The sequence below is a fragment of the Quercus lobata genome, chromosome 5 (assembly GCF_001633185.2).
Source record: "Quercus lobata isolate SW786 chromosome 5, ValleyOak3.0 Primary Assembly, whole genome shotgun sequence".
Taxonomy (NCBI): domain Eukaryota; kingdom Viridiplantae; phylum Streptophyta; class Magnoliopsida; order Fagales; family Fagaceae; genus Quercus; species Quercus lobata.
Genome location: NC_044908.1, coordinates 19,409,728 through 19,434,076, shown reverse-complemented (window position 1 = coordinate 19,434,076; position 24,349 = coordinate 19,409,728). Strand labels below are relative to the sequence as shown.

At 33.0% G+C, this 24,349-nt stretch overlaps 2 protein-coding genes across 2 annotated transcripts; both read right to left on the bottom strand.

Annotated features, from left to right (window-relative positions):
• Positions 1-308: 308 nt before the first annotated feature.
• Positions 309-4,886, bottom strand: LOC115990126 (NEDD4-binding protein 2-like). Its single transcript, XM_031113981.1, has 4 exons — positions 4,772-4,886; positions 4,179-4,307; positions 846-969; positions 309-729 (listed from the first exon to the last, which is right to left on the bottom strand). The coding sequence occupies exons 3-4, from the start codon at positions 926-928 to the stop codon at positions 309-311; spliced, it is 504 nt and encodes a 167-aa protein (XP_030969841.1). The 5' UTR covers positions 929-969; positions 4,179-4,307; positions 4,772-4,886.
• A 13,072-nt stretch (positions 4,887-17,958) lies between these two features.
• Positions 17,959-23,738, bottom strand: LOC115992400 (RNA polymerase I termination factor-like). Its single transcript, XM_031116591.1, has 2 exons — positions 23,385-23,738; positions 17,959-20,149 (listed from the first exon to the last, which is right to left on the bottom strand). Exon 2 carries the CDS (start codon positions 20,087-20,089, stop codon positions 18,272-18,274), a length of 1,818 nt encoding a protein of 605 aa, XP_030972451.1. The 5' UTR covers positions 20,090-20,149; positions 23,385-23,738; the 3' UTR covers positions 17,959-18,271.
• Between the last annotated feature and the right edge of the window lie 611 nt (positions 23,739-24,349).

The following is a 24,349-nucleotide window of genomic DNA, read 5'->3' as shown; positions in this document are numbered from 1 at the left end:
AGAGTGACCAATAAAAGCTGGAACCCCAAATAATGATCAAAACTGTTTGTTTCTTGACCAACCAACAGAGTTGTAAATGAATCACGGTCAGATTTCTGCACATTTGAACTGAAGAAAACTTGGGTTTTTGCTCTGTTAACAACCTGACAGTTTCTCATAACAGTAAAAAATGCGAAGAATCTCATCACAAGTCAGACTTGATGCTTTCCCAAAGATGCAACAATCATTTGCAAAGAATAAATGATTCAAGCAAGGACCTCCACAACTAGCAGCAGCTCAGATAATCGTTTGGCTTGCTAAGAATCTCTTCACTTTATCTCTACAAACTTGGGCCGAACTGCTATTGCTCCTGCCCGCAATTCATAGAAACGGTATCTGCATTCCTTAAGGTAGTTCGTCACAGCTGCTGGAATGACAGGAGCTCCTCGGCTGTGTTTACCTCTACCTGTGATGACCTCTAATGGTTTTGGCCTCTGCCCTGATAGTTCAATTTGTTGCAGACGGCATTGCAAAGCTCGAATGGCTTCATTTGCATGAAGACCATGCAAATCCAATCTCCATAAATCATCCATTCTATTCACGGATTTGAATATTTCTGTGGCTGCCCTAGCGTTGAGACAATTAGCAGCGAATTGTGCTTCTTGAGCCATCAATGAGTAATGATGACCGGAAACACAATCACCTCTTCGATATGCATCATTGGCTGCTCTTGAGTACTGGGATACTGTCCTGTTAATGATAATCTCAGATGAGAAGAGAAGTTTTTGTGGTATGTAATAACATAAAACTTAAATGAAAAAAAAAAAAAAAATCATTATCATGCAAATACATGTTGCCATACTTACCTTATCATTTTCTGCGCATCTTTTCTGTGGAACTTGTAGACATCATCCAATTCACACTCAGAAAGCTTTCTAGTATCCATCATCTCAGCAATGATCCTGGTTCTCCAGAGGGATAAACTTTTGTCTGTCATTTTGTCACATGGAAAGTAATTAGTGTCACATGGCAAGTAATTAGAATTAGAATTTATTTTCACAAGTAATTAGAAGTAGAATTCATTTCCACATTGGTTGTTTGTTTATTCTCTTCAAAGCTGTCATTGGCAGGCCTTATCGATATTATTATTTGCAGCTGCAATGATGTTAGGAACCTAACATGTTGTTGTGCTAAGGTTGTGTCTACTATGAGACATTAGCTTAGCTCACTATCATGCTTAGTGCTGGTGCTGTGCTATTGATGCTGCTGATTGGGCTGAGAGGCCACTGTGTAAGTGCCCTGATTCTGCTTTGCTGCTGTATGCTGTGTTAGTGACTGCAGTAGTGAGTTCATGTGTGTGCAGTGTGCTGTGTATGCTGCTGCTCAATGGAGAATGTTAGTTGTTAGTGTCCTATTGCAAGTGCATAGTGTTCAAGTGATTCAAGTGTCATGAAACTTCAACTGTTAAGTTGCTGTGATGCCAAGCTACGGTTGCTATATGGTGTTGGAGCCCAATAAAGCAGTACTAAAGTCATAATTATAGCCTGGAGCAGTGTAGTATAAGTGGAGCAATGCCGCAGTGCAGAAGAGTTAGTGCAGCAGTGTGCAGATTGGCTGGTTAAGGTTGTTTATAGGTATCAGATATATGCGTGTGCTAGATAATAGCAAATGGGGGATATTGCCAATAACTAATTTGCTAATATCACATATAATAATTCACATGAGCATGTGACTAACTAGTGAGTTGTTAGTGTGCTGTCAAAAAGCTAGGAGCTTGTTACTAATCAATTGAAAGTTGTTGTTTTCTTTTTATTTATTTTTGTGGTTAATTCAGAAAACTTTGATTGACACAAAGTCACAACTTGCAGACATATCAGCAAACTCCAACAAACAGAACAACAGTAACACGAAATTGCAAATTCAGGTCAAATAGGCAAATTAACATTCAGAAAGATAGACTAACTAGTACATACAAGTAACTTATTGGCTTAGAAATTACAAGGTTTCGAAGTTAACCAAATTCCAATATTCTGGAGGGACTGTTCCAGAAAATTAATTTGCTTCAAGATTCTTACTTAAAAAAAAAATTCCATTCAAATTGCTAGCAAGTTCATTTTAAAGTACACAAACTTACACATTTGCACAGACTCTTTTGTTCCATGAAAATAAATTCAACAGTGTTGTGGGAATAATTATTTCCAGCTTTTGAGTTCCGACTTCCAAAGAGGAACCAATTACAGTTTAAGTGACAGAACAAAACAGGGAAAGTAGAGAAGTCATAAGAAACACTGATCCAATTGCCCATACTTTCTGCTGCATTATATAACAGGTCAACTAATAGTCTAAAACCAGGCCTCAATTCCATGTACTAAAATTTCCATTACAATCCTTAAGTAACAGAGGAATCAAGCAATAACAGGTCTCTTACTTTTCTTGTTTATCTTCCTAACTCCCTGGTCTCTCTCTAACACCATATCAATTAGTGCAAGATCCAAAGACAAGATAATCAAGCTATTGTCAGCCTAATGGTTGAGCCTTTTGAGCTATTAACAGCCAAAACATGACTGTTTTTGTAGCATTCTTTCTTATTGCTACATTGTTCCAGTACTAGAATCACCAACTAGTGTTGGTTTTTTGTAATTCTCATTCTCTGTTAAAGTTGCATGCAAACCAAACCAGAAAGTACGATTACTGATGAGAAAGACTTATTATTTGTCATCAAGTTTTATTTTGAGTTTTGACCAGGGACCAGAGGGGGGTAAGACTGTAAGAGTGTGTGCTCCTAGTCCTATAATAAGATATTTCCTACTTTTCTTGTCTTTCTCTGACTTTCTGATCTCTCTCTCTCTCTCTCTCTAAAACCATATCAGTTAGTGTGGGATCCTGCTAACACAAGATATCCTTAATCAAGCTATTGTCAGCCAATGGTGGAGCTCTTTTTTTGAGCTAATCAACAGCCAAAACATAACTGTTTTTGTTGCATTCTTCCTTATTGCTACATTGTTCCAGTACTAGAATCAACCAACTAGTGTTGGGTTTTGTAATTCTCATTCTCTATCAAAGTTGCATGCAAAAAAGAAACTAGAGTAGTACTATTACTAATGAGAAAGGCTTATTAGTGGATAGGAAGGGAAATGGAGTCCTTGATGACATGACATTGGCTTCAAGTTTTTTCTTTTGTCAATACTTACAGATAACCACCATGATCCAACTCCAACTCTTCTTCTTCTTATATTTATATGGAAATAAATATATATTGAACCAAATTTAAAAGAATATTTACTAACTTCTTAATAGAATACTTGGGTTCTAATTTCCAAGTCTAATAAAATATATTAGTTTATGAATATAATCTCGAAATGATATACCAATATTGAATTATATTGAAACATTTCATTACTCTTATTAAACTAAAATGGGTATTGACTAATTTGGTTTTATCTCTTTCTATGACATCTTTTATATTAAAAGCAAGCAATAACCACTGACTTGTGGAAATTACTCAAATAAAAAGTATGAGGTATTTGGCATGCAACATAATAAAAATACACAAAATCCACCATACGGTTTAACATGGAACCCATCTAAAGTATTGAATGTACCCCTTTCGTGTGTGTGTATATATATATATATACTTTTTTTTTATAAAATAATTTGACATCCATTAAATTTATTAGTGAATTGTTCATATGAGAACATGTGGGCTGCTTTGTGCAACACTCATTTACACAAAACAATAGTGCAAAAGTTAAGTGTTGCAAAATGTTAGCTCAAATTGGTTCAAATAAAAAGAAAATCAAGTACATACCAATAATCCATGTTTAAATTACTACACAATATTAAAAAAATATATCTATAAAAAGACAAGCACTAAAAATTACAACCCAAAAATGAATTCAGAAATGTTTTCACGAAAAACAATCATCTAGAGAAAGATCTCATCTTTTTTGCTCATCACTACCTTTTTCTTGTAACATATCGGTAGATATATTGATAATAAAATATTTACAAAAGAGAGTATATACTAGGGAGAACATAGTGCCTTAGAGAAAATTACAATAAAAAATCTAGTCAAACTACATTACAATCTTAATAACATCAACAAACTTTCCAAGCCAGACGTCCTGAGAGGAAGAGACGGGGGCCACAATGGCAAAGAGCAAAGCTCTAAGTAGAGTAGTGAGAGAGGAGATTCAAACCACAAACGTGGGGCACCACAAAAGATGCCAATATGACTAAGCTATCGCTTGAACCCTTATCGTGTAGTTTGATAAAAATTTTCTTGTATGCCTCTTGATCCTCTAGTCCTCTGCTTCTTCGTCAAATATCTGCAAGATGGTGTGTTAGCTCCCTTGTATGGCTGCAAATAGCATTTTATCATAGGGTATCTAGAATCAACTAGATAGTATTTCCCTATAAAATAAATAAATTTATCATATGGTACTTTCACATTCACACACACAAGATATCATTGTAACCAACAATTGACCAACCAATCCAAACAGGCCCTAAAGTCACATGCAACCATCACATTTTGGGTTGTATTGCCCTTTCTTCCATCGCATCAAACACATGTACCATCTAATGGAAGCATAAATAGCTATGGAGTGCGATACAACAACAACAACAAAAACCCAAAACACCGATACAACAACAAAAACCCAAAAGCGACTATCGGTGCTGGGTCGGTTTTTAGGGTTTCTTTTTAACATATTTTCTTAGCAAACAAACATTAAACATAAAGAGAAAACCATCCCAAATGCAGAGAAAAGAGAGGGTTCTTAACACTTACCAGTAGAGGGCAGGGCGGACGACGGGGCGGACGACGGAGACGGTGGCGGAGGGAAAAGGAGACGTTGGAGATTCGAGAATTTGAAATTTTGAAAAGCAAAATGAAGTCTGTCTGTTTAGCGTAATAATAGGACTGTACTAAATTTAACCTATGCTATACTAATATATACTTACATAGTCGGTTTCGGGTATTAATTTTTTTTTTTTTGATAGGTTTAATATATACTAGCCTCACGCGCGTGCTCAGAGGCTCTTCTATTTTTTGAGTAAGAGTTAAATTAGGGCTCAAATTATATATTGGGATTACTACATTTTCCAATAAAAAAAAAAACCTAGGGGTGTGATGAATGTCGTGTGGGGAGAAATAATTTTCCAATCACAATAATTTTTCATCACAAAAAAATCTAGGGGTGTGATTGGAAAATTATTTCTCCACACGATACTCATCACACTCCTAGGTTTTTTTTTTATATTGGAAAATGTAGTAATCCCAATATATAATTTGAGCCCTAATTTAACTCTTACTCAAAAAATAGAAGAGCCTCTCACGCGCGTGCTCAGAGGCTAGTCTTCCATAAATATCATCCAATTTTTTTGTGTTGCTTCTAAAGTGATTGTTAATAGATCAATTTTTGAAACATTACTATAATTATAATTAGAATTTGTAGAAGATTGTTCATTAAAAAAAGAAACAAAAAATTACATCCACCCATATATATATGATAGGGTATGAAAAAAAAATGTTTATGATTGGGCGAATCTTTTATTGAGCCTTCCAATTGTTTCACAGCAATATTTGCAACAAACCTGTTGTGTAATTGTAAGAGGCAAATGAAGCCACATTAGAATAACACCATTGTCACATTAATTTAAATGGTCAAATACACTTATTCCGCATAAACATATAATGTAATATACAATGTGTGGTAAACAAAGAAGTTAGGGTGTGATGAAAAATTATTGTGATTGGAAAATTATTTGTCCCCACATGACACTCATCACACCCCTAGGTTTTTTTTTTTATTTGAAAATGTAGTAATCTCAATATATAATTTGAGCCCTTAATCCTACAGATGTAAATTATTAAACTTTACCAAAAAAATAGAAGAGTCTCTAAGCACGCGCGTGAGCACATGCTCAAAGGCAAGTATTTCGTAATTATAAAAAAAAATTGGCAATTTTGTTAATGCAGTGATTAATATTTTGATAATAGGAAGATAATGCTATAATTTTTCCCATAGCTTATAAATAGAAAAAAAAAAAAAATCAAGATAAATATAGCACTATTGATCTACTATTGTTCGTCTTTCACTCTATTTGTTGATATATTTGATTAAAATTCATCTGCTCATAATAAGATAATGAAGGTATAGCATCCATATACGATAGATTAAAAAAAAAAAAAAAAAACCCTTCTGCATTCCAGATCAACAATGAATCTCTTGGCTTATGGATAAATGTATTTGATGATAGATGGTGCTAGACCATATGATCTAAAGATCTAACTATTTCCTAATGGTGCATGATCTCCATAATTTTTGAAGTCCAACCTGTTGATTGAAGATCGTGAAGTGCAGATTCAAAGTCCCATCGAAGATTGAAGTGTAGGGGTGAGGTGATAAAGCTCATCATCATAGGCATCTGATGAACTTGCTGAGTAACCACCTTCAGCAAAAACCAAAAATAGTTGGCAACCTAACAGCCAAATAAAATATTTCAACCCAAAAAAAGAAAAAGAAAAAACCATCAATTAAAATACTACTTTTAGCGTTTTTTATTTATGTATTATACAAATCATGTGTTCTGGACCTTTTGGTTTGTCCGGGTGCAGAGACCAAGAGAGAAAAATTAATGCATTCTCTAGAATATCTTCCGCTACATGAGTGAATGAAGTACTTCTCAAACAAAAATTGTCTTAGTAGAGAAGGATCTCAACCTCACCATCCAACTTTCTCCAACAAAATCATCTGTTCCTTTGCAATCTTACTGGACTTCCTCAACTCGCGGTGTTTGTTTAAGGAACCTTTGTTTCACCCATCATAAACAACACTTTATGCACACTTCTATGTCTCTGCAAGTCAAAAAGAGATGATAATTAATAAAAGATCTTATTTATTATTTTATAAGAAAAATAAAAGAAAGCCCAAGAGCAAAATATTACTTTAAACGTGACAAAGGCACATAACCTATAATGCATGAAAGTGGAAAAAGTTAATAAAAGGCATTGAAAAAAAAAAATTAATTGCAGATGAGGATTGTGGATGAGTATTTCTTGCTTGGGTTGAGGAGGGAAAATAATCAAAATATTATTGTCAATGGATAAGGAAGAGAAATTGAATAGATGAGGTAGTAACTGTTTGCAAGTTTTGTAGTTTCCTGAAAGTGATGGTAGTGGGCAGTTTCTAAAGTTGCAAGACGTGAAGAGTGGAGTTATTCAAATTAGTGTCTGGGTATGAAATATTTTATATACCCTTCTCTCAAATTTTAGAAGTGAAATAAGGTAAAATATATTGAAGGGTTATGTGTGTCATTTCATGAAAATTACTTTAACCCCATCTAGAGGATTAAGGGCCCAAATTAATAATTTGTCAATTTACTATTTTAACCCCATTTTTAAGTTGTTGATTAATTAATTTAGGGGTATTTTTGACAGAAAAAAAAGTAATAACTAACTTTCTGAATCCTCTTAATATATACAGATAACAAAATAAATGTATTTATTTTATTAATAATCTTTCAAATTACGTAGAATAAATACAACAATGTTAAAAGCAATTAAACATCTTCTCAAAAAAAAAAAAAGCAATTAAACATGAGGAAAATATCATATTCTAAATCAATTATTATTATTTCAAATAAAAATAATTTGTTGTATAAATTTATAAAAATATTCATATAAATTCCTTTAATATAAAAAACTAATGCACATTTATAGACATGACAGACGGGCAGGTTAGGTTAAGTCAATTGAGTTGTGGGTCAATCAAGGTAAAAAAATGTGTTATTTTAAGCGGGTTCGAAACAGGTCAAGTCAATCGGGTTGTAGGCTACGGGTTGGGTCAGGTTAACTCGTATTTTCCACATATATATATATATATATATATATATATAATATAATATAAAGTAAATAACATATATTTGCCATTTGAAAAGTCAATCAGCAAATTATTTGATCCCCCTCATATAAAAAATGAGTTCAACTAAATAAATTAATACTTATTCAATAATTTTAAAATTATACAAATCCTAATATTACTTACCAAAACAAAATAGCACAGAGAATAAGTAAAACAAATGCACAAGTTTCATTTCTACACAATATCAACATCTCAAAACATAAAACAAAATTACAAATGCCTTATTGGATAACTAATATTTGACTCCCAAAAAAAAAAATATATAAGAATTTTACATTCTTAAAAACTAATTTTATAATCTATTATTAATTGTGGTTAACACTTTATTTCAATTCGAGAATATATATTGAAGTTTGATTATTTACTTATTTATACATAATTTCTTTTATGAATATCATGTCATTGTTAAGCAACGCACATTTCAAGAAATATTATAATTTATTTTGAAAAACCATTTATTTTTTACATGAATTATTAAAAAATAGGCCTAAATATTCATAATTTATGCTAAATTCATTGATACTTTGGCTTCACTCTTTTCACACTTATGAATGTTTCTCATACATGTCTATAATTTTAAATATATTTTTTAACTCTACTATAACTAGGTTATTTTGGCACGTACTTTGTGATTTGATATTTAAAAATATTTACTCATTACAGAATGTCTCAACCATTCGTCTTTCAATTTATTTGCATGCAGTTATATAAATGTCTCAATTATTTCCTTAAAACTCACAACAAACAATCAAACAATATTATCTTATTTTTTATTTTTATTTTTATTTTTTTTATTTTTTTGTAATGGTTTGGGTCATGGGTTAGGTTGGATTGGGTTGACCCGTAAAAAATGTGTTAAAACAGGTCGGGTTGGGTCAACTAGTTTTTGCTTCGAGTAAAAAAATTCAAGTTTGGCTCAGGTATTTTCAAGTTAGGCTAGGTCAGCAAATTCTGACCCGTTTTGCCATGTTTTCACAACTTTCGATAATTAATATATGCATTTACTTAATTGGCTAATTTAAGGAATTAATACTTTGATATAAATGTAAACTTTGTTGAGGTGGAAGCCTAAATAAATAAAATATTAAGAAATGCCTCAAATGCAGGGGTGTAGGCAAGATATTTTATTTGGGGGGCCGAATTATATAACCATATGTTGCTCATAACTCATACATATATTATATACAATTTATCGTTGAAATCAAATAATATTTCTAAGCTCAAATCAATGTATAAAAATGAGTAATTTGCTACAAACATGAACCAAAAAGAAAGAAAAAAAAAGCATCTCCTATAAAAGTTATGTTCAACTTTGATCTTTCATAGAATAAAATTTATTCATTATCAATTCTATAGGATTTCCTATTCAAATCTTCAAATAAATAAATCCCTATTGCAACCTAAATTTTCTTCTAGAAAAAGATAAAATAAAAAATTCAATGTTAGCACAACTTATCAAGCACCTAAATCCAAAAGTAAAAGATAATATCAGCTAGAGGAGAAAAAAAGAAAAAAGAAAAGAAGTGATAATAACAAAAAAAAATAAAAATCAAATTTATGGGCAGATATCACCTCATAGATTCAAGCAGTGCATTGTGCACAATGCACTTCAAAATTGAATATAGAATTCATATAAATAAAACGGATGAACACATGGCAACTAGGCATTTATTAGGTTTTGTTAAAAGCATTTGTTTTATTTGGGTGGGGTGTACATAAAAACTAATAGTGGAGTGTTGTATCATTGCCAGATTTCAAAGGGTGGATTGGTTTCCATGAAATTTGTTTTTTTTGGGGGGGGGGGGGGGGGGGGGAATTGGTACAATTGTTAAAGCCCAGCTTTGTTTTGTAAAAGTGCGGCTTATTTTTATATATTATTATAAAGGGCCTCAATAGTTTTGGGGGGGTCATGGCCCCTCCGGTGCTATATGTGCCTCCGCCCTTGCTCACACAATGCACTTCAAAATTGAATATAGAATACATATAAATAAAACGGATGGATGGATACATGGAAACTAGGCATTTATTAGGTTTTGTTAAAAGCGCTTGTTTTATTTGGGTGGGGTGTACATAAAAACTAATAGTGGAGTGTTGTATCATTGCCAGATTTCGAAGGGTGGACTGGTTTCCATGAAATTTGTGGGGGGGTGGGGGGGGGGGTGGGGGGTGGGAATTGGTAACAATTGTTAAAGCCCAACATCTTTTTGTAAAAGTGTGGCTTATTTTATATATTATTATAAAAGGCCTTAATAGTTTGGGGGGGGGGGGTCATGGCCCATGCTATACGTGCTTCCGCCCTTGCTCACACAATGCCCTTCAAAATTGAATATGGAATACATATAAATAAAACGGATGGACACTGGAAACTAGGCATTTATTAGGTTTTGTTAACAGCGTTTGTTTTATTCGGGTGGGGTGTACATAAAAACTAATAGTGGAGTGTTGTATCATTGCCAAATTTCAAAGGGTGGACCAGTTTCCATGAAACTTGTGGGGGGTGGGAGGGGAGGGGGGGATTGGTACAATTGTTAAAGCCCAGCATCTTTTTGTAAAAGTGCGGCTTATTTTTATATATTATTATAAAGGGCCTCAATAGTTTTGAGGGGGTCATGGCCCCTCCAATGCTATACGTGCTTCCGCCCTTGCTCACACAATGCACTTCAAAATTGAATATGGAATACATATAAATAAAACGGATGGACACATGGCAACTAGGCATTTATTAGGTTTTGTTAAAAGCGTTTGTTTCATTTGGGTGAGGTGTACATAAAAACTAATAGTGGAGTGTTGTATCATTGCCAGATTTCAAAGGGTGGACTGGTTTCCATGAATTTTTTTTTGGGGGGGGGGGGGAATTGTTAAAGCCCAGCTTCTTTTTGTAAAAGTGTGGCTTATTTTTACATATTATTATAAAGGGCCTCAATAGTTTTGGGGGGTCATGGCCTCTCCAATGCAATACGTGCCTCCGCCCTTGCTCACATGGCAAAACTTTATACTTTTCTACATGAAGTCTCTACTTTCATCTTCACTTATCTAGCTTTGCCTTCACAGAGACTCGATAAGGATGATGAAAACTTTCATGGTTATGTCATAATAGCATTTTAGAGTGAAGGACTATGTGCTTAATATATATTCTTTTCAAGTTCATTGAAATGAAATGTATTAATTAGAGAAAGATAGACAAATTTCCCTATCTATTAAATCTGAAAACTTCCAATTTCACACTCTTCAAACCAATTGAAGGTAACCCAAGGACTAGATAAGTGGTTCCTAAGATTTCATGATATCTATGAGATCCTAAGTTCGAAACTTCTTTCAGTCACCCTCAAGGATTCCTTCCCGTAATAACCAGGTGTGTGTGAGACCCCGAGGGGGGGGGGGGAAGACTGCACATGCATAAGAAAACAATAACTCGAATAGATCTGGATACCCTTATATATATATATATATATATATATATATCTCAATCGAAGGTAATGGAGAAAGCTAAAAAGTTTTCTTACTTATGTAAATGACTTTCCAAATCCATTGTAAGAGCTCCATCAATTCTACCGTTAATGTTAGCATCAAAAGCACTAAATTAATTTAATGGGAGGATTATATATATATATATATATATATATATATGAGTAATGTTACAGACACAAATTATTTTACAACATTTTTGCAAACTACTGATGTGGATTTAGCATTTTCCAAATAGTTATTATAACTAAAAATGTGATATTAGTAATGGGTCCATATTAGAACTAGTTAGAATTTGTCACATCAGCAGTTTGTAAAAATGTTGTAAAATAACTTGTATTTGTAGCAGTACTGTATATTATATATATATATATATATATATATATATATTAATTTATCAATCAAAGGTTATGGAGAAAGCTAAAAAGTTTTCTTACTTATGTAAATGACTTTCCAAATCCATTGTATTTTTAAGAGCTCCATCAATTCTACCGTTAATGTTAGCATCAAAAGCACTAAATTAATTTAATGGGAGGATTTTAAGGAACTGATCTAATGGGGTAATAGTACTGGGCATACAAAAGAGAAATTAATGAGGCAAACACAGTAAGGGTCCGTTTGGATACAGCTGAAAACTGAAAACTGAAACTGAAAACTGAAAAACACTGTAGCGAAATAATTTTTAAATGTGTGAATAGTATCGTGGGACCCATTTTTAATGAAAAAGTTGTTGAAAAGTGAAATTTGTGGGTCCGTGAACAGTACACGATGTGCTGTGATTGGTCAAAAAATTTGAAAAGTCAAAGTTTGCGGCTACTGTTCATTGAACAGTAGCCGCAACACCCAAAACGCGTGAAAAAAAAAAAAAAAAAAAAAAAAAAAAAAAAAAAAAAAAAAACTGAAAAACGCAAACGCTGGATTGGGCAGAAAACGCCCAATCCAAACGCACTCTAAGTCTCAATTCACAATTGTTATTACTGTTTTAAATTATGAAATTGTAAGAGTTAAACCATAAAAAACTCACGTTCCTGAAAAATTACAAAGTAAGTTAATATATGATTTCTTTTTGTTTTGTTTTGTATTGTGTTTTTTTTTATTGTTCAATATTATTAAAGCGTGGTTTCAAAAAAAACAATATCTTTAAAGCGTGTCTATTGTCCATTTTAACTGATTTTTTTTTTTTAGATTAGCTAGCCAAAGTAGGCAGAGTTGTAGCTGAAAGCCTTAAAAAGTACAAACTGGTAGCATCTGAATCCAAAATTATACATAGTTCAGCAAAATGAGGACTATCTAAAACAACAAAATCAGCTGATAAGGAGCAACCTTCCTTGGAAAGGTTGCCCGTGCATCTATTTGATTCCTGATACGCATGGTTGACCTTGATTCACTGGAAGTGGCTGAGAAGGAACCTGCAAAGTGATGTCAAGATATTTTTTTTTTTCATCTTAACATGTAACTGATTTTGATAATATAATAATATTATTAAATCCCGTTAATTTTTTTAGGTGAATTAATAGGTATTTTTAAATAAATTAATAGATTATTACTACAATGGAATAAGAAGAAAGGTAGAGGAAAAACATAAAACTTACATGTTTAGTGTCATTTTTTTATTAAAAAATGTTAAATAATTGGAGTAATTTAAGGAAACCCAATTACTCTTGAATTAAATACATATTTAAGTAATAATTTTTTTAATTAGGACTATTTAAAGAGACTCATTATGTTGGGTCAAGTATTTTTTTTAGGGTAAATTGCAATTTACACCCCTAAAGTTTGAGGGTAATTGGATTTTATACCCTAAAAATTCAAAATTTTGATTTTACCCCCTGAAGTTTTGGGTGTTTGGATTTTCATTTTACATCCTGACGTTTCAGAACTTGGATTTTACCCCCTATATTTTAGGAGTGTTTGAATTTTCCTCTCTAAAGTTTTGGGTTGTTTGGATTTCACATCGTAATGTTTCAGAATTTGGGGGTGTAAATTCCAAACAGCTCTAAACTTTATGGGGTAAATTCCAAGTTCTGAAATGTCAGGGTATCCAAACTTTAGGGGTGTAATTGTAATTTACCCTTGTTTTTAATTACACCACAATTATATAAATAATAGTAATAATAATTGTTGGGGGATGAACTTGGTTCCGACTGAAGCCCAAAGGCCCAGAAATTCATACTTTAAGAGATGGGTCAAGCCCAAAAATGTGAATAGGAGTAAGGGCGCTTGAGGAATAAAAGACAACTCCCTGGGATATGTCCTGTGGAGGTCCGAGCTAGCCATCATTGCTAAGACTCTTATCTGAGGTAGCAGGCAAGGCTTATCTTGCGACGAATACGTAAGGGACCATGGGTATCCATTTCCCTTTTCCATCTAAGATGCTGCTATAGTTAAACTTGCCTTGTGAAACATCCTGAAAGAATAAGGATCACAGGGGCAGTCACTTCTGCATTAATGAGATGTTCTCTACCTAATCTCTTCTATGTTAAAAATGCAGAAAGATTAGCCTAAACAGTGTAAACACTTCCAAAATTCCTATTTCATGATGACAAGGAGGCAAAATAGGGGGGGTGATGTGACAAATATTCCACCAAAATCCAATTGGAAGCAAGCCAGCTAGGGAGATAAGAGATGGAGCGATGTCTATAAAAGGGAAGAAGGGTTGAAAATTATTGAGAGAGAAAACTTAAGGAAGAACAAGAGAGCGAAAATTATAATAGTTGAATAGGGATAAGAGTTTATTGCTTTCTTTCCAATTCTTTGTACATTGGGTAAACAGTTTATATATCGATAAATATTCTTATCGTTCCTCCTTTATTTCTAATAAGTTGTTTAGATTTCCCATTGTGGAAGTTTTGCCTTGTATTTCTTATAAATTAATTGTGCAAGTCAGCTACTTAGTCATTGTGATCCATACAATGTTTGTTTTTGACGCCCACAATAATGATAATAATTAATTAATTATTTGGATAACATAGTGGGGGAATTATTGGCTAATTAATATTTAGGCCTTCTCCTTAACACCATCGTTTCCACAACAGACAGTATGATAAAATTATAAAATTTACTTGCTTTATAGTACTGTTACAAAACCATTCATTTGGGAACCATGGCCAATGATTGAGGCCTGACATATAATAATGGGAAATTTTTAATACATCAAAACCTTTCTTTCACATTTCAAAGCAGAGAAGAGTCCTTCCCATAAAAAAGTAATAATTTTTGTTCATAAATTTCTAGCCTAAAACAGGCATTCTTAACAAATCTTTTTCCTTTCTTTTATATGTTTGTGATATTTGAATTATACAATTATATGTTGTTTGAAGTAACATGGTATGCATCTTTTTCTTTTTCTTTTTTTTTTCATTCATTTTATAGGATTAAACCAATTTTGATCTTATTATTGCCCTTCATAGACTTCACTGCAAAGCTTAGAAACATTAATCATCGTTCTTTATGGGTTTGGTGCTTTCTTTGATTATGTAATGTTTTATAAGTTCGATTTAAAACACTATTATTATTTTCGTGTGTGTTCTAATAAGTATTACTGTTTACTAAAAAAAAAATAGGGATGTTTATCCCACATTGGTTGTGTGTGTCTAGTGTCTGTTGTTTATAACTCTAGTCTACAACTACAAAGGTTAAGCCCTTTTGTAGTTGTACTCTGGTTATGTAATGTATTATAAACCTGGTTTAAAATACTATTATTATTTTTATGTGTGTTCTAATAAGTATTACTGTTTACTAAAAAAAATATCATTAAAAATTGATTCTCAAAAAAAAAAAAAAAAAAAATTCATTAAACTGAGAAATTAACAGGACCTGAAAATCAACAATTTAAACTTCTCTTCCCTCCTTTTAATTTTTTTTTTTTTAATATCTATCTTTGTTCTTTAAAATGAAATTTACACCTTCAAATTTAAATGGGTCATCAACCCAATGTTTGAAGTGCCACTTATACATTATCATTTGCAAAAAAGAATATGAATCTTACTTAACTTAATTCAAAAGTGAGTTTAATATTGTGCGGTTAGGGTCATGGGCTTATTGTAGGTGCATAATTAACATTGTTATATTGTTCAAAATTGAGTAAGTGTTCCTTTTTTTTTCCCTGTAAGTAAAAGATTTTAACAATAAACCACTAAACAGAGGTACAACCAAGTATCAAAAATTAAGAAATTTTATTAATTATTCAATTTCTTATTTGCATGACCTCTCCATTGGTATGTTATTAACTTATTACGTGGAGGTAGAGGTTATTTTGACACAAATTTGGATATGAATTAGGAAGAAAGCACCATTATGTGCATTTGAAAACTGAAGGATACTTTTTTTTTTTTAATAACTATTTTCTGGCAAACTTTGTTCCTAATTGAAGCTTCAAAGTCTAAGAAAGGAAAATGTTTTGGTGTTTCATTGCAATGTAGGAATTGTAGTGGTTGCAATATTTCAGGATGTAGAGGAAGACTACAACTATATTGTTATCTTTGAGGGTTCTTTCTATCCTGTTTTTGGACATAAGAATTAAGAAGGAGTTTTATTATACTGTGGTTTTTTTTTTTTTGGTTGTGATAAAGATATCTTATTTGAGCTTAGGTTCCATGAAAAGTATGTATTTATATACTAGATGTTTGATGCATTTCCCTTGATATAATTTTTTTAATTATAAAAATGCTAGGATTTAAATTGAAATAATTATTCCTATGGTCACTTTTCACTTGCATGAGAGCAATTTGGAGTTTTGTTTCTTTCTTCTTTATGCGATGAGAGGTGTTATGTCCACAATATTTTTATAACATTTTCACAACAAATCATAGGTGGTTAGTTTTTATTGGTTCAAATTTGAACTTAACACTAAGATTACTTTTTTGCCCCAACAATAACAATCAGTAACAACCTATCACTTAAGATTTGTTGTAAAAATGTTGTGCAAATATTGTGAACATATCATTTCTCTTATGTGATTGATTAATTTTTTTATTTAAAAAATAATTATTTTATTTAATTGCTAGATTGATTTAATAATAAGATAAACTCAAGGATAAAATTATATATTTAAAATTGGCTACCAATTTCTACTCCTACTTATAAACCTAGCCGCTCATTTTATTTTATTTTTGAGTTTATTGTCATAAATTTTTATTTATCCTAATTTGAGGTTTATATATTTGCCTACTAATATTATGCATTTGCAAACTACTAATACAGTCAAAGGGTCATGAGACATCTTTAAAAAATGAACACTAAAGTAGTATAAACATTATATATTCGTGTGCGGCTGTGCTTATTTTTTGGAGCTAACCTCATGATAATTATGGCTAAAGGTTGGACTTAAATGAGGCCTAGACATATAGTCTGGCATAGAAGAAAGAGGATACTGAACTATTCCTTTCCCTAGCTCCTTGCACAAATGATGTCTAGAAAAATTCAAAGCAAAAAATCTGATCACGTTATTTTTTTAGTATTTCTTTTTAACTAATTTACTCTAACTTTTTATAATTATACTATGAAATATAATAGCAAATTCAAGCAAATAACTTTTTTCCATCCTCCCGTTATTATTCTCAACAAAATAAAAAGTTTCTATTCTTCACTTTTACATCTTCCCAACCAAACACACACGAAAGAAAACTAAATATTTTTTATCCCTCACTTTTTCATCTCCCAACTAATATATCTCTAGTGTAGATTATGATACGTACAACAATGAAATTTAGGTATTTTTGCTAAATCCAAAAGTTTCCATATAAACATGCTACATTATATGATAAATGAGTTTCTATTTCTGTTTTCACCATATTGGGATTCTTTTCATCCATTTGCAAAAGATATAATTTTGTTAAAGAGTTGAGTATCAATAGAAATACTGGCCTCTTTCTCTAAGAATAAAAAGAAAACGAAATACTGACCTATTCCTATTTCTAAATTACTTGAAATAGGGTTGCATTTGAGAACAGGGATTTAGATTTACAAAAAGGGGATTTGGAATGCATTGATTGAATTCCATGAATTTTAAATCCACTTGAATGTCTTGATCATTTATATGGTCAAAAGTATTTGAAGTCCATTTTCATTGATTTTAAAGCAATGGTGCCTACACAAAAAATTTCACAACATTTTTCATAGCAATTGAGTTGGCTAACATTTATTGGTTCTCATTAGTACTCACCACTAACATCACTTTTTAACTTACCATAACAATCACCCACATTTGATTTTAAGCATCCTTAACTTAGGTTTAGTTTTGAAAACGAAAAACAAAAATGAGAACAGATAAAAATTATCAAAGAACGAAGCTGACCCAACAACAAACCAAAATGCTCCAATATATAGTTACACTTTCTAGTGCAAAACCCCAGTCATATAATCAACATAAATGTGTAAAACGCGAAACGTTAAATCCTGGAAAAAGAGTTTCACAAAAAGCAATCAATCAAACAAAACACATCCACTCAGCCCACTTTCTAACTTTAATCAGATACCCAAACTACAGCGAGCAAGGTCAAATTTTACTGATGTTATAGGAAAATTTTCAGACCAGTACCGGGTGACAGTGTGATCCAATGACATCAATACAATAAGTTAGCAATAATTAGTGCAAGTTGAAGGAGAGTAAATCATCTGAGAACAACAAAAGCAACAGCAACAAACTAAAGCAAATCACCATCCACACACACTACGTTTCCCATGTGTGTTTACTATTTTTCTAAATAAATGAAGGGTGACCACATAGCAACCAATAGTAAATGATAAAATAATCAACCAAAAAGAAACAGGATACGATAACCAAACAATGTCTCATATGTAGTTACTCCCCTAGTTTAACTTATATCACTTCTACAAAATATTACTCTTAAAGAGTTCCTGTGTATCGCAGACTCAAAAAACACTTTGGGAGATAGTGCTCAAGAAACCGCAGGCTTGCTATCATAGGCCTCTCTTGCTTCAAGTACATCTGGATGATACCGTTTGGAAAGGACTTCAACTTGTTCAGCAAATGACTTGTTTGAATGCTCACCGATGTGTTTGACCATCTGGTCCCATCGCTTTTGACATACCTCTCCCGACCTATGCTCAATCAAATCATCCCAGTCCACATCTTCTATGCAGCAAGCATCCAAGCTGTAAAGAGCATCCAGCAGGCGGTAGTCATCAGCATCAGCCCATAAACCTTCACTGACCATAGGTGATGTTAATTGGTTATACCACTTCATGCAGCAAAGCACATTGCTTCTGGTAGATAACTTATCACTAATGGCTTCCCAAGCAATATTATCTCGCAACATACCATGCTTAGATTTCTTTTCTTCACTGGCCTTCATTCGCAGATCCAAGTTTACTAAATCAAACAAGTTCTGATACTCCTCTTGGGACCAACGCCCTTTCTTTGTATTGGGCAATTTTATTCTACGCCATGTATCCTTTACATGAAACCTATGTTTGCCAAGCGCATCAGCCATCAATTTCCACTCTGACCCATGTTTTTTATGGAAAGATCGGATAAGTTCATACTCTTCTTGAGTCCATTTACGCTTCTCACCTCTTTCAAACAAAATATGGGCTCGATAATATACACTCTCAGTAGGCCTCCAAGGTAAGGCTGCTCCTATTTCCTTCCAACAATTTTTAATCTTACGGTGAGATTTACAATGAAGAACCATGTTTAGGCCTTCATCACCTAACTGGTGTTCCTCTATGTAATCAAAAACAGCCTTTTTAACCATCTCATCTTCTTCTTGTGAAAACCTCTTACCTCGTACTAAGCTGTCATCTTGATCACTATTCCCTTCCATTGGAGCATCAGATGAAGAAAAAACCACCACATTATCTGAGAAACTTACTCTCCTAGGTGTTCTCTTCAGTGGAGAACTTTCGTTAAGATCACTGGTCTCAATATCTTTCCTTCCTTTCTTTTTTGTAGGCTCAACCTTTTCTGTGTTTTTCCTATCTGAGACCTCTCTTTCTTTTCCCATGTTGTTCTTCACAGAAACATCACTACCCTCTGTGTCCCTCTTCCTTTTCTTCCCCTTTTTGTCTACTACTTTACCATCCTTGGTTTCATCATCATCTCTTTCCCCAAAGCTATTGTGCCCCTTAACTAGCTCATCCACTTTGTTATTCTCAAGGGTTTCATTAGAATAAGAAGCTGTCTCAATTCCATCTTTGCTCTTTTCCTCCTTATGCTTCTTTTTCTTTTTCTTTTTCTCCTTCTTTTCACCTGCTTCTTTCCCATACTTCATTTCATCATTGTCTCTTTTCCCAAAGCTATCCTGCCCCTTAACTAGCTCATCCACTTTGTTATCCTCAAGGATTTCATTCACATAAGAAGCTGTCACAATTCCATCTTTGTTCTTTTCCTCCTTATGCTTCTTTTTCTTCTTCTCCTTATTTTCATTTGATTCTTTCCCATCCTTTTTTCCATCATCATCTCTTTTCTTAAAGCTATCCTGCCCCTTAACTAGCTCATCCACTGTGTTGCCCTCAAGGATTTCATTCACATACGAAGCAGTCTCAATTCCATCTTTGCTCTTCTCCTTCTTATGCTTCTTTTTCTTTTCTTTTCTCTCTTCATTTCTCCTCTCATCCTCACTGCTAATTTTGATACCCTCCTCCACTCTCATAAGCACATCATTTTCACTTCCATTCACCTCCGATATATCAGCTTCATTTCCCATGTCTTTCTTACTTTTATAGCCTTCCTTGCCAAGTGTTTTCTTACCCATGTAGCTAATAATCAACCTCCAACTTTTAACCTGTTGCTGGCAAAAACCCTGCTGCAGAAGCTGAAAAATAAAATAAAATGGCAGAAAATTAAAAAATATTTCCAACATGTTTGTCATTTTTTAAAGTGAAGCAAAGAGATTTGACAATAAAAGGTTGTGAATGGGAAACAGATATCGATTGTGGTTGTCATTTTCTTTTTCTTCCTACTCATTTGAACTAAATAATTGACATTGTTATGCTTATAACCATGGTTTTGAAAACCAGACCAGATGGCCCGGCCGGTTCAACAGAGAACTAGGCACTAGTCCGGTCCGGAAACCCACCCCCCCCCCAAACAAAAAAACCAGTCAAAACTAGGAACCAGAGACAAAAAGGGTTTTGACCTGGTCCAGTTTTTAAAACCATGCTTATAACACTGCAATGTAAATGATGCTTTTTAACAGTAGAAACAAAATATACTAGCGATAACTTAAAACACAGAACCCAACCAGCATTATTAAGGTGATGTTTGGATGAAGAGAGTTTTGAGTGATATCATCCTGTTTTCATAACTCATGATCCAAAACTGGTGGGGTCCACGGAAGAGCATTTGTTTGGACTCCATGACTCATGATCCGTGACTCAGTTTCCATCACTCAATTATCTAATTTTTGAGTTATGAGTTATGGAAACTGAAAACACATTTTAGCTGTTTTTAGTTTCCATAACTCATAACTCAATAGCATTTTTGTAATTAAACACACATGGAGGGACCCACAGCTGCACCTTTTGACCTTTGACTTTTTTTTATTCATTTCTTCTCCTGGGTTCGGTCTTCTTCTTCTTACTTCTTTTTTTTTTTTTTCACTAATTCGGTCTTCAATTCTTCCTTTTTTTTTTTTTTTTTTTTTTCATTGGTTCAGTCTTTAGTTCTTCCTCTTTTATTTTTCACTGGTTTGGTCTTCAATTCTTCCTTCTTTTTTTTTTTTTTTTTTTTTTTTTTCACTGGGTTCGGTGAGTTTGGGTACTAGGGGTTGAAGGAGAAAAAAAAAAAAAAAGTAAAAGTTGCACAAGGTACAGGTATAGGGCCCACAAATAATTGAAAAAATATTGAGTGATGACAAGTGAGTGATGGTGCCAAACGGGGTGGGGTGTTTTAAGTGATGAGTAATGAGTGATGAAAACTGAGTGATGAGTGATAAGTGATGAAAACTGAGTGATGAGTGACCATTTTTTTAAACCAAACAAGGCCTAAATAACCCTTCAACCCTCAAAGAGATTTTACGAAGTTGCAATGACTGGTACAGTAACATACAATAACAATCAGAATTCAACTGAAACCAAAAAAACATTAAGTGTAAGACTGTTAAACAATCAAGAGGCCACTTTGGAGACTCAAATATAGCCCAAAATTCTTGGTTTTGTCTCTCCACAGCCCACATAAAGAAGTATAGATGGAATCCTAGAACATAAGGATACCAGCCATATAGGAGATTCAAAAATGAAACAGAGATAGGACACCCAAAACAACATAATCAAGCATCCAAATGATATCAGTTCAGTGTTGAGGGCATTTTTTGCAACATACCAAGGCTGTCGGTTTTGCAAAATTTGGCACTGAGACCAAACCAGAGGGGAGGAATAGTAAACCAAGCAAATTGTAATTCAATTGGTTCAGAATGGTCAGTTTCCAATCTGCTCTAAAAACTCTTGAATCAGGTTTCTAGTTGGGTTGCTGATACATAAAGATGGCAGGGGGAAAGGAACTTATTTAAACCCCTTAAAATGGTCATTTACAGAATACAACCCAATCACAATTTGCTAAAATCTGTTTTTATAAGATAAAAAGCCCAGACAATGCAATAAGTAGTCAAAATTAAATATAAAGAACCAATCTTGAATGTTAAATATTGCATTAAGATTGAGACTGAAAGATATCCAAATCCTTACAATGGGTCTCAGTTAGCACAATTGCCAATCTCCCAAATCCTCTACTTAACATAACACTAAATTTTCCACAAGAACTATTACATGTGGATTAAAATCTCAACCATCAAAGCTTTTTTTTTTTTTTCAAAAAACAAAATTCTAATCAACAGTGCTACATACACAAAAAATGTCACAACTTTTTTTTACAACTTATTGAGATAGCAAACTATGATTAGTGTAGCATCACTTTCACTAGAAGCACTGTTGACATCACTTTTATGGTACCCCAATCACAATCTGTCATATCAATAGTGCTGAAAAACATTGTGAAATTCGTTATGTCTTTATACTTATTGAATTCCAATCTCCAATCTCCAAACTCCTAAAAGCTCAAGGCAGTAGTAAATCAAAACTAGAAAATCCCAAAATGACCATAGTTTAAATAAAGAAAGAAAACCCATTTAAAAAAAAAAACAAGTTTCAATCAAATTGGTCGCCAAAATTTGAGTCAAATTCTCTTTTTATCAAAAGCCCAAAACTTCCCTCAACAACACTGGACTGAGATAACAATCATATTACTATTACTTAGAATAGAGAGCTCTAATCCAAAAGCATAACTAAATATATCAATTTAGCATAGCTTTAGCTTCAGCTCAAGACTAACATTACCCAAAGAAAAAAACCTCCAATCTCTCTCTCTCTCTCTCTCACACACAGAAATAACTTCACAACAAAGCTGAAATGACCCTAGTTTTATTAAGGTAGCAGTAAAGCAAAACTAGAAAAATCCCAAAATGACCGTAGTTTAAACTAAGAAAGGAAGCCCATTAATAAAAAACAAGTTTCAGTCAAATGGGTCGCCAAAATTTGAGTCAAATTCGATTTTTTATCAAAAGCCCCAACATTTTCCCTCAACACAAAACTGACCTAAGATAACAATCATATTACTATCACTATAGAATAGAACTACAATCCAAAAACCTATAAATTTCATATTCAAATGACTACATATATCAGTTTTTTTAGCATATCTTTAGCTTCAGCTCAAGACAACTTTACATCAAATCATAAAACCTTCAATGTCTCAATCAATCACAAACACACACACACACACACACACCACATAGATATAAATTCACAAAGCATACAAACATATCCATAATCATTCATACTCCAACAAAAACACCATATTAGATCAATTTTCAGACAAAATCTAAATAAATAAAAAAAATACCCACAAATCCACAGATGACCATACCCAAACCCCACCTTTCAAACCCAAATCAAAAAACAAAAATCACCAAATCTTTGTCACCCAACCAAGACCTGAACCAACAAAAGAGGAGGAGAACGATCGGTGGCGTTTTCCGGTGTGTGATTCGTTACCTGTGGTAGTTGCAGAGGTCGTGGGTCTCTCTCTGCCAAGCGCACACAAACCTAGACTCAAACCCAAATCCAAACAGAAGCACAAATGCAAACTCTCTCTTCCATGGCTGTGGAAACACCAAAGCTAGTGTCGGTAGCACCCGATCGGAGCCTTCAGTGTGGGAACCAGCAGCAGCGGTGGTGAGGAAAAGCTCGAAAATTCCTAGACAACTGTTTTCATGGCACTACTGAGTCGAAGAGAGAGAGAGCGCAAGATGGTAGTTTTGCCGTTGTGGGTAAGAGAGAAGAGAGAGAGAGAATTGAAAGCGTTTGAGAAAGAGTGAAGATAGAGGGTTTGAGAAAAGCTGAGAATGAGTAACGGGCCTAAACGCCGTTTAGGGACCAATTTGGTTACTTTTTAAAAGTTTTGGACTTTGTTTATATTAGCCCAAATTTCAGTATGGTTTATTGGAATTTACCCTTTTTTTTTTTTCTTTTTTTTTTTTTTTTATAATAATTTAAAGGGATTTGGTTTGAGTTTAATTTTGTTCAAATCAAAATATAACCTTATTGGGTTGGGTTGTCGGGTAAAGATGATTTTGTTTGGTTTGAAATTAGGTTTTTACCCAACTATTTAAGTTTCCTATTTAATTTATGATTACAATTTAAAAAGTTGATCGTAATATTCTAATTTTACTAAACCTAAATCTTAAAATATTAAAATAAATCAAACTAATAAATTTAAGCAAAAGTTTGGGACCTTATTGGTATTAGCCCAAATCTTAAGATAGTTTATTGGAATTTACTTCTTTTTATTTTTATTATTACTATTTTTTTTAAGGGATTTGGTTTGGGTTCAATTTTGTTCAAATCAAATCTATAACCTTATTTGGTTGGGTTGTCGGGTAAAGGTGATTTTGTGTGGTCTAAAATTAGGTTTTTACTCAACTATTTAAGTTTACTATTTAATTTATGATTACAATTTA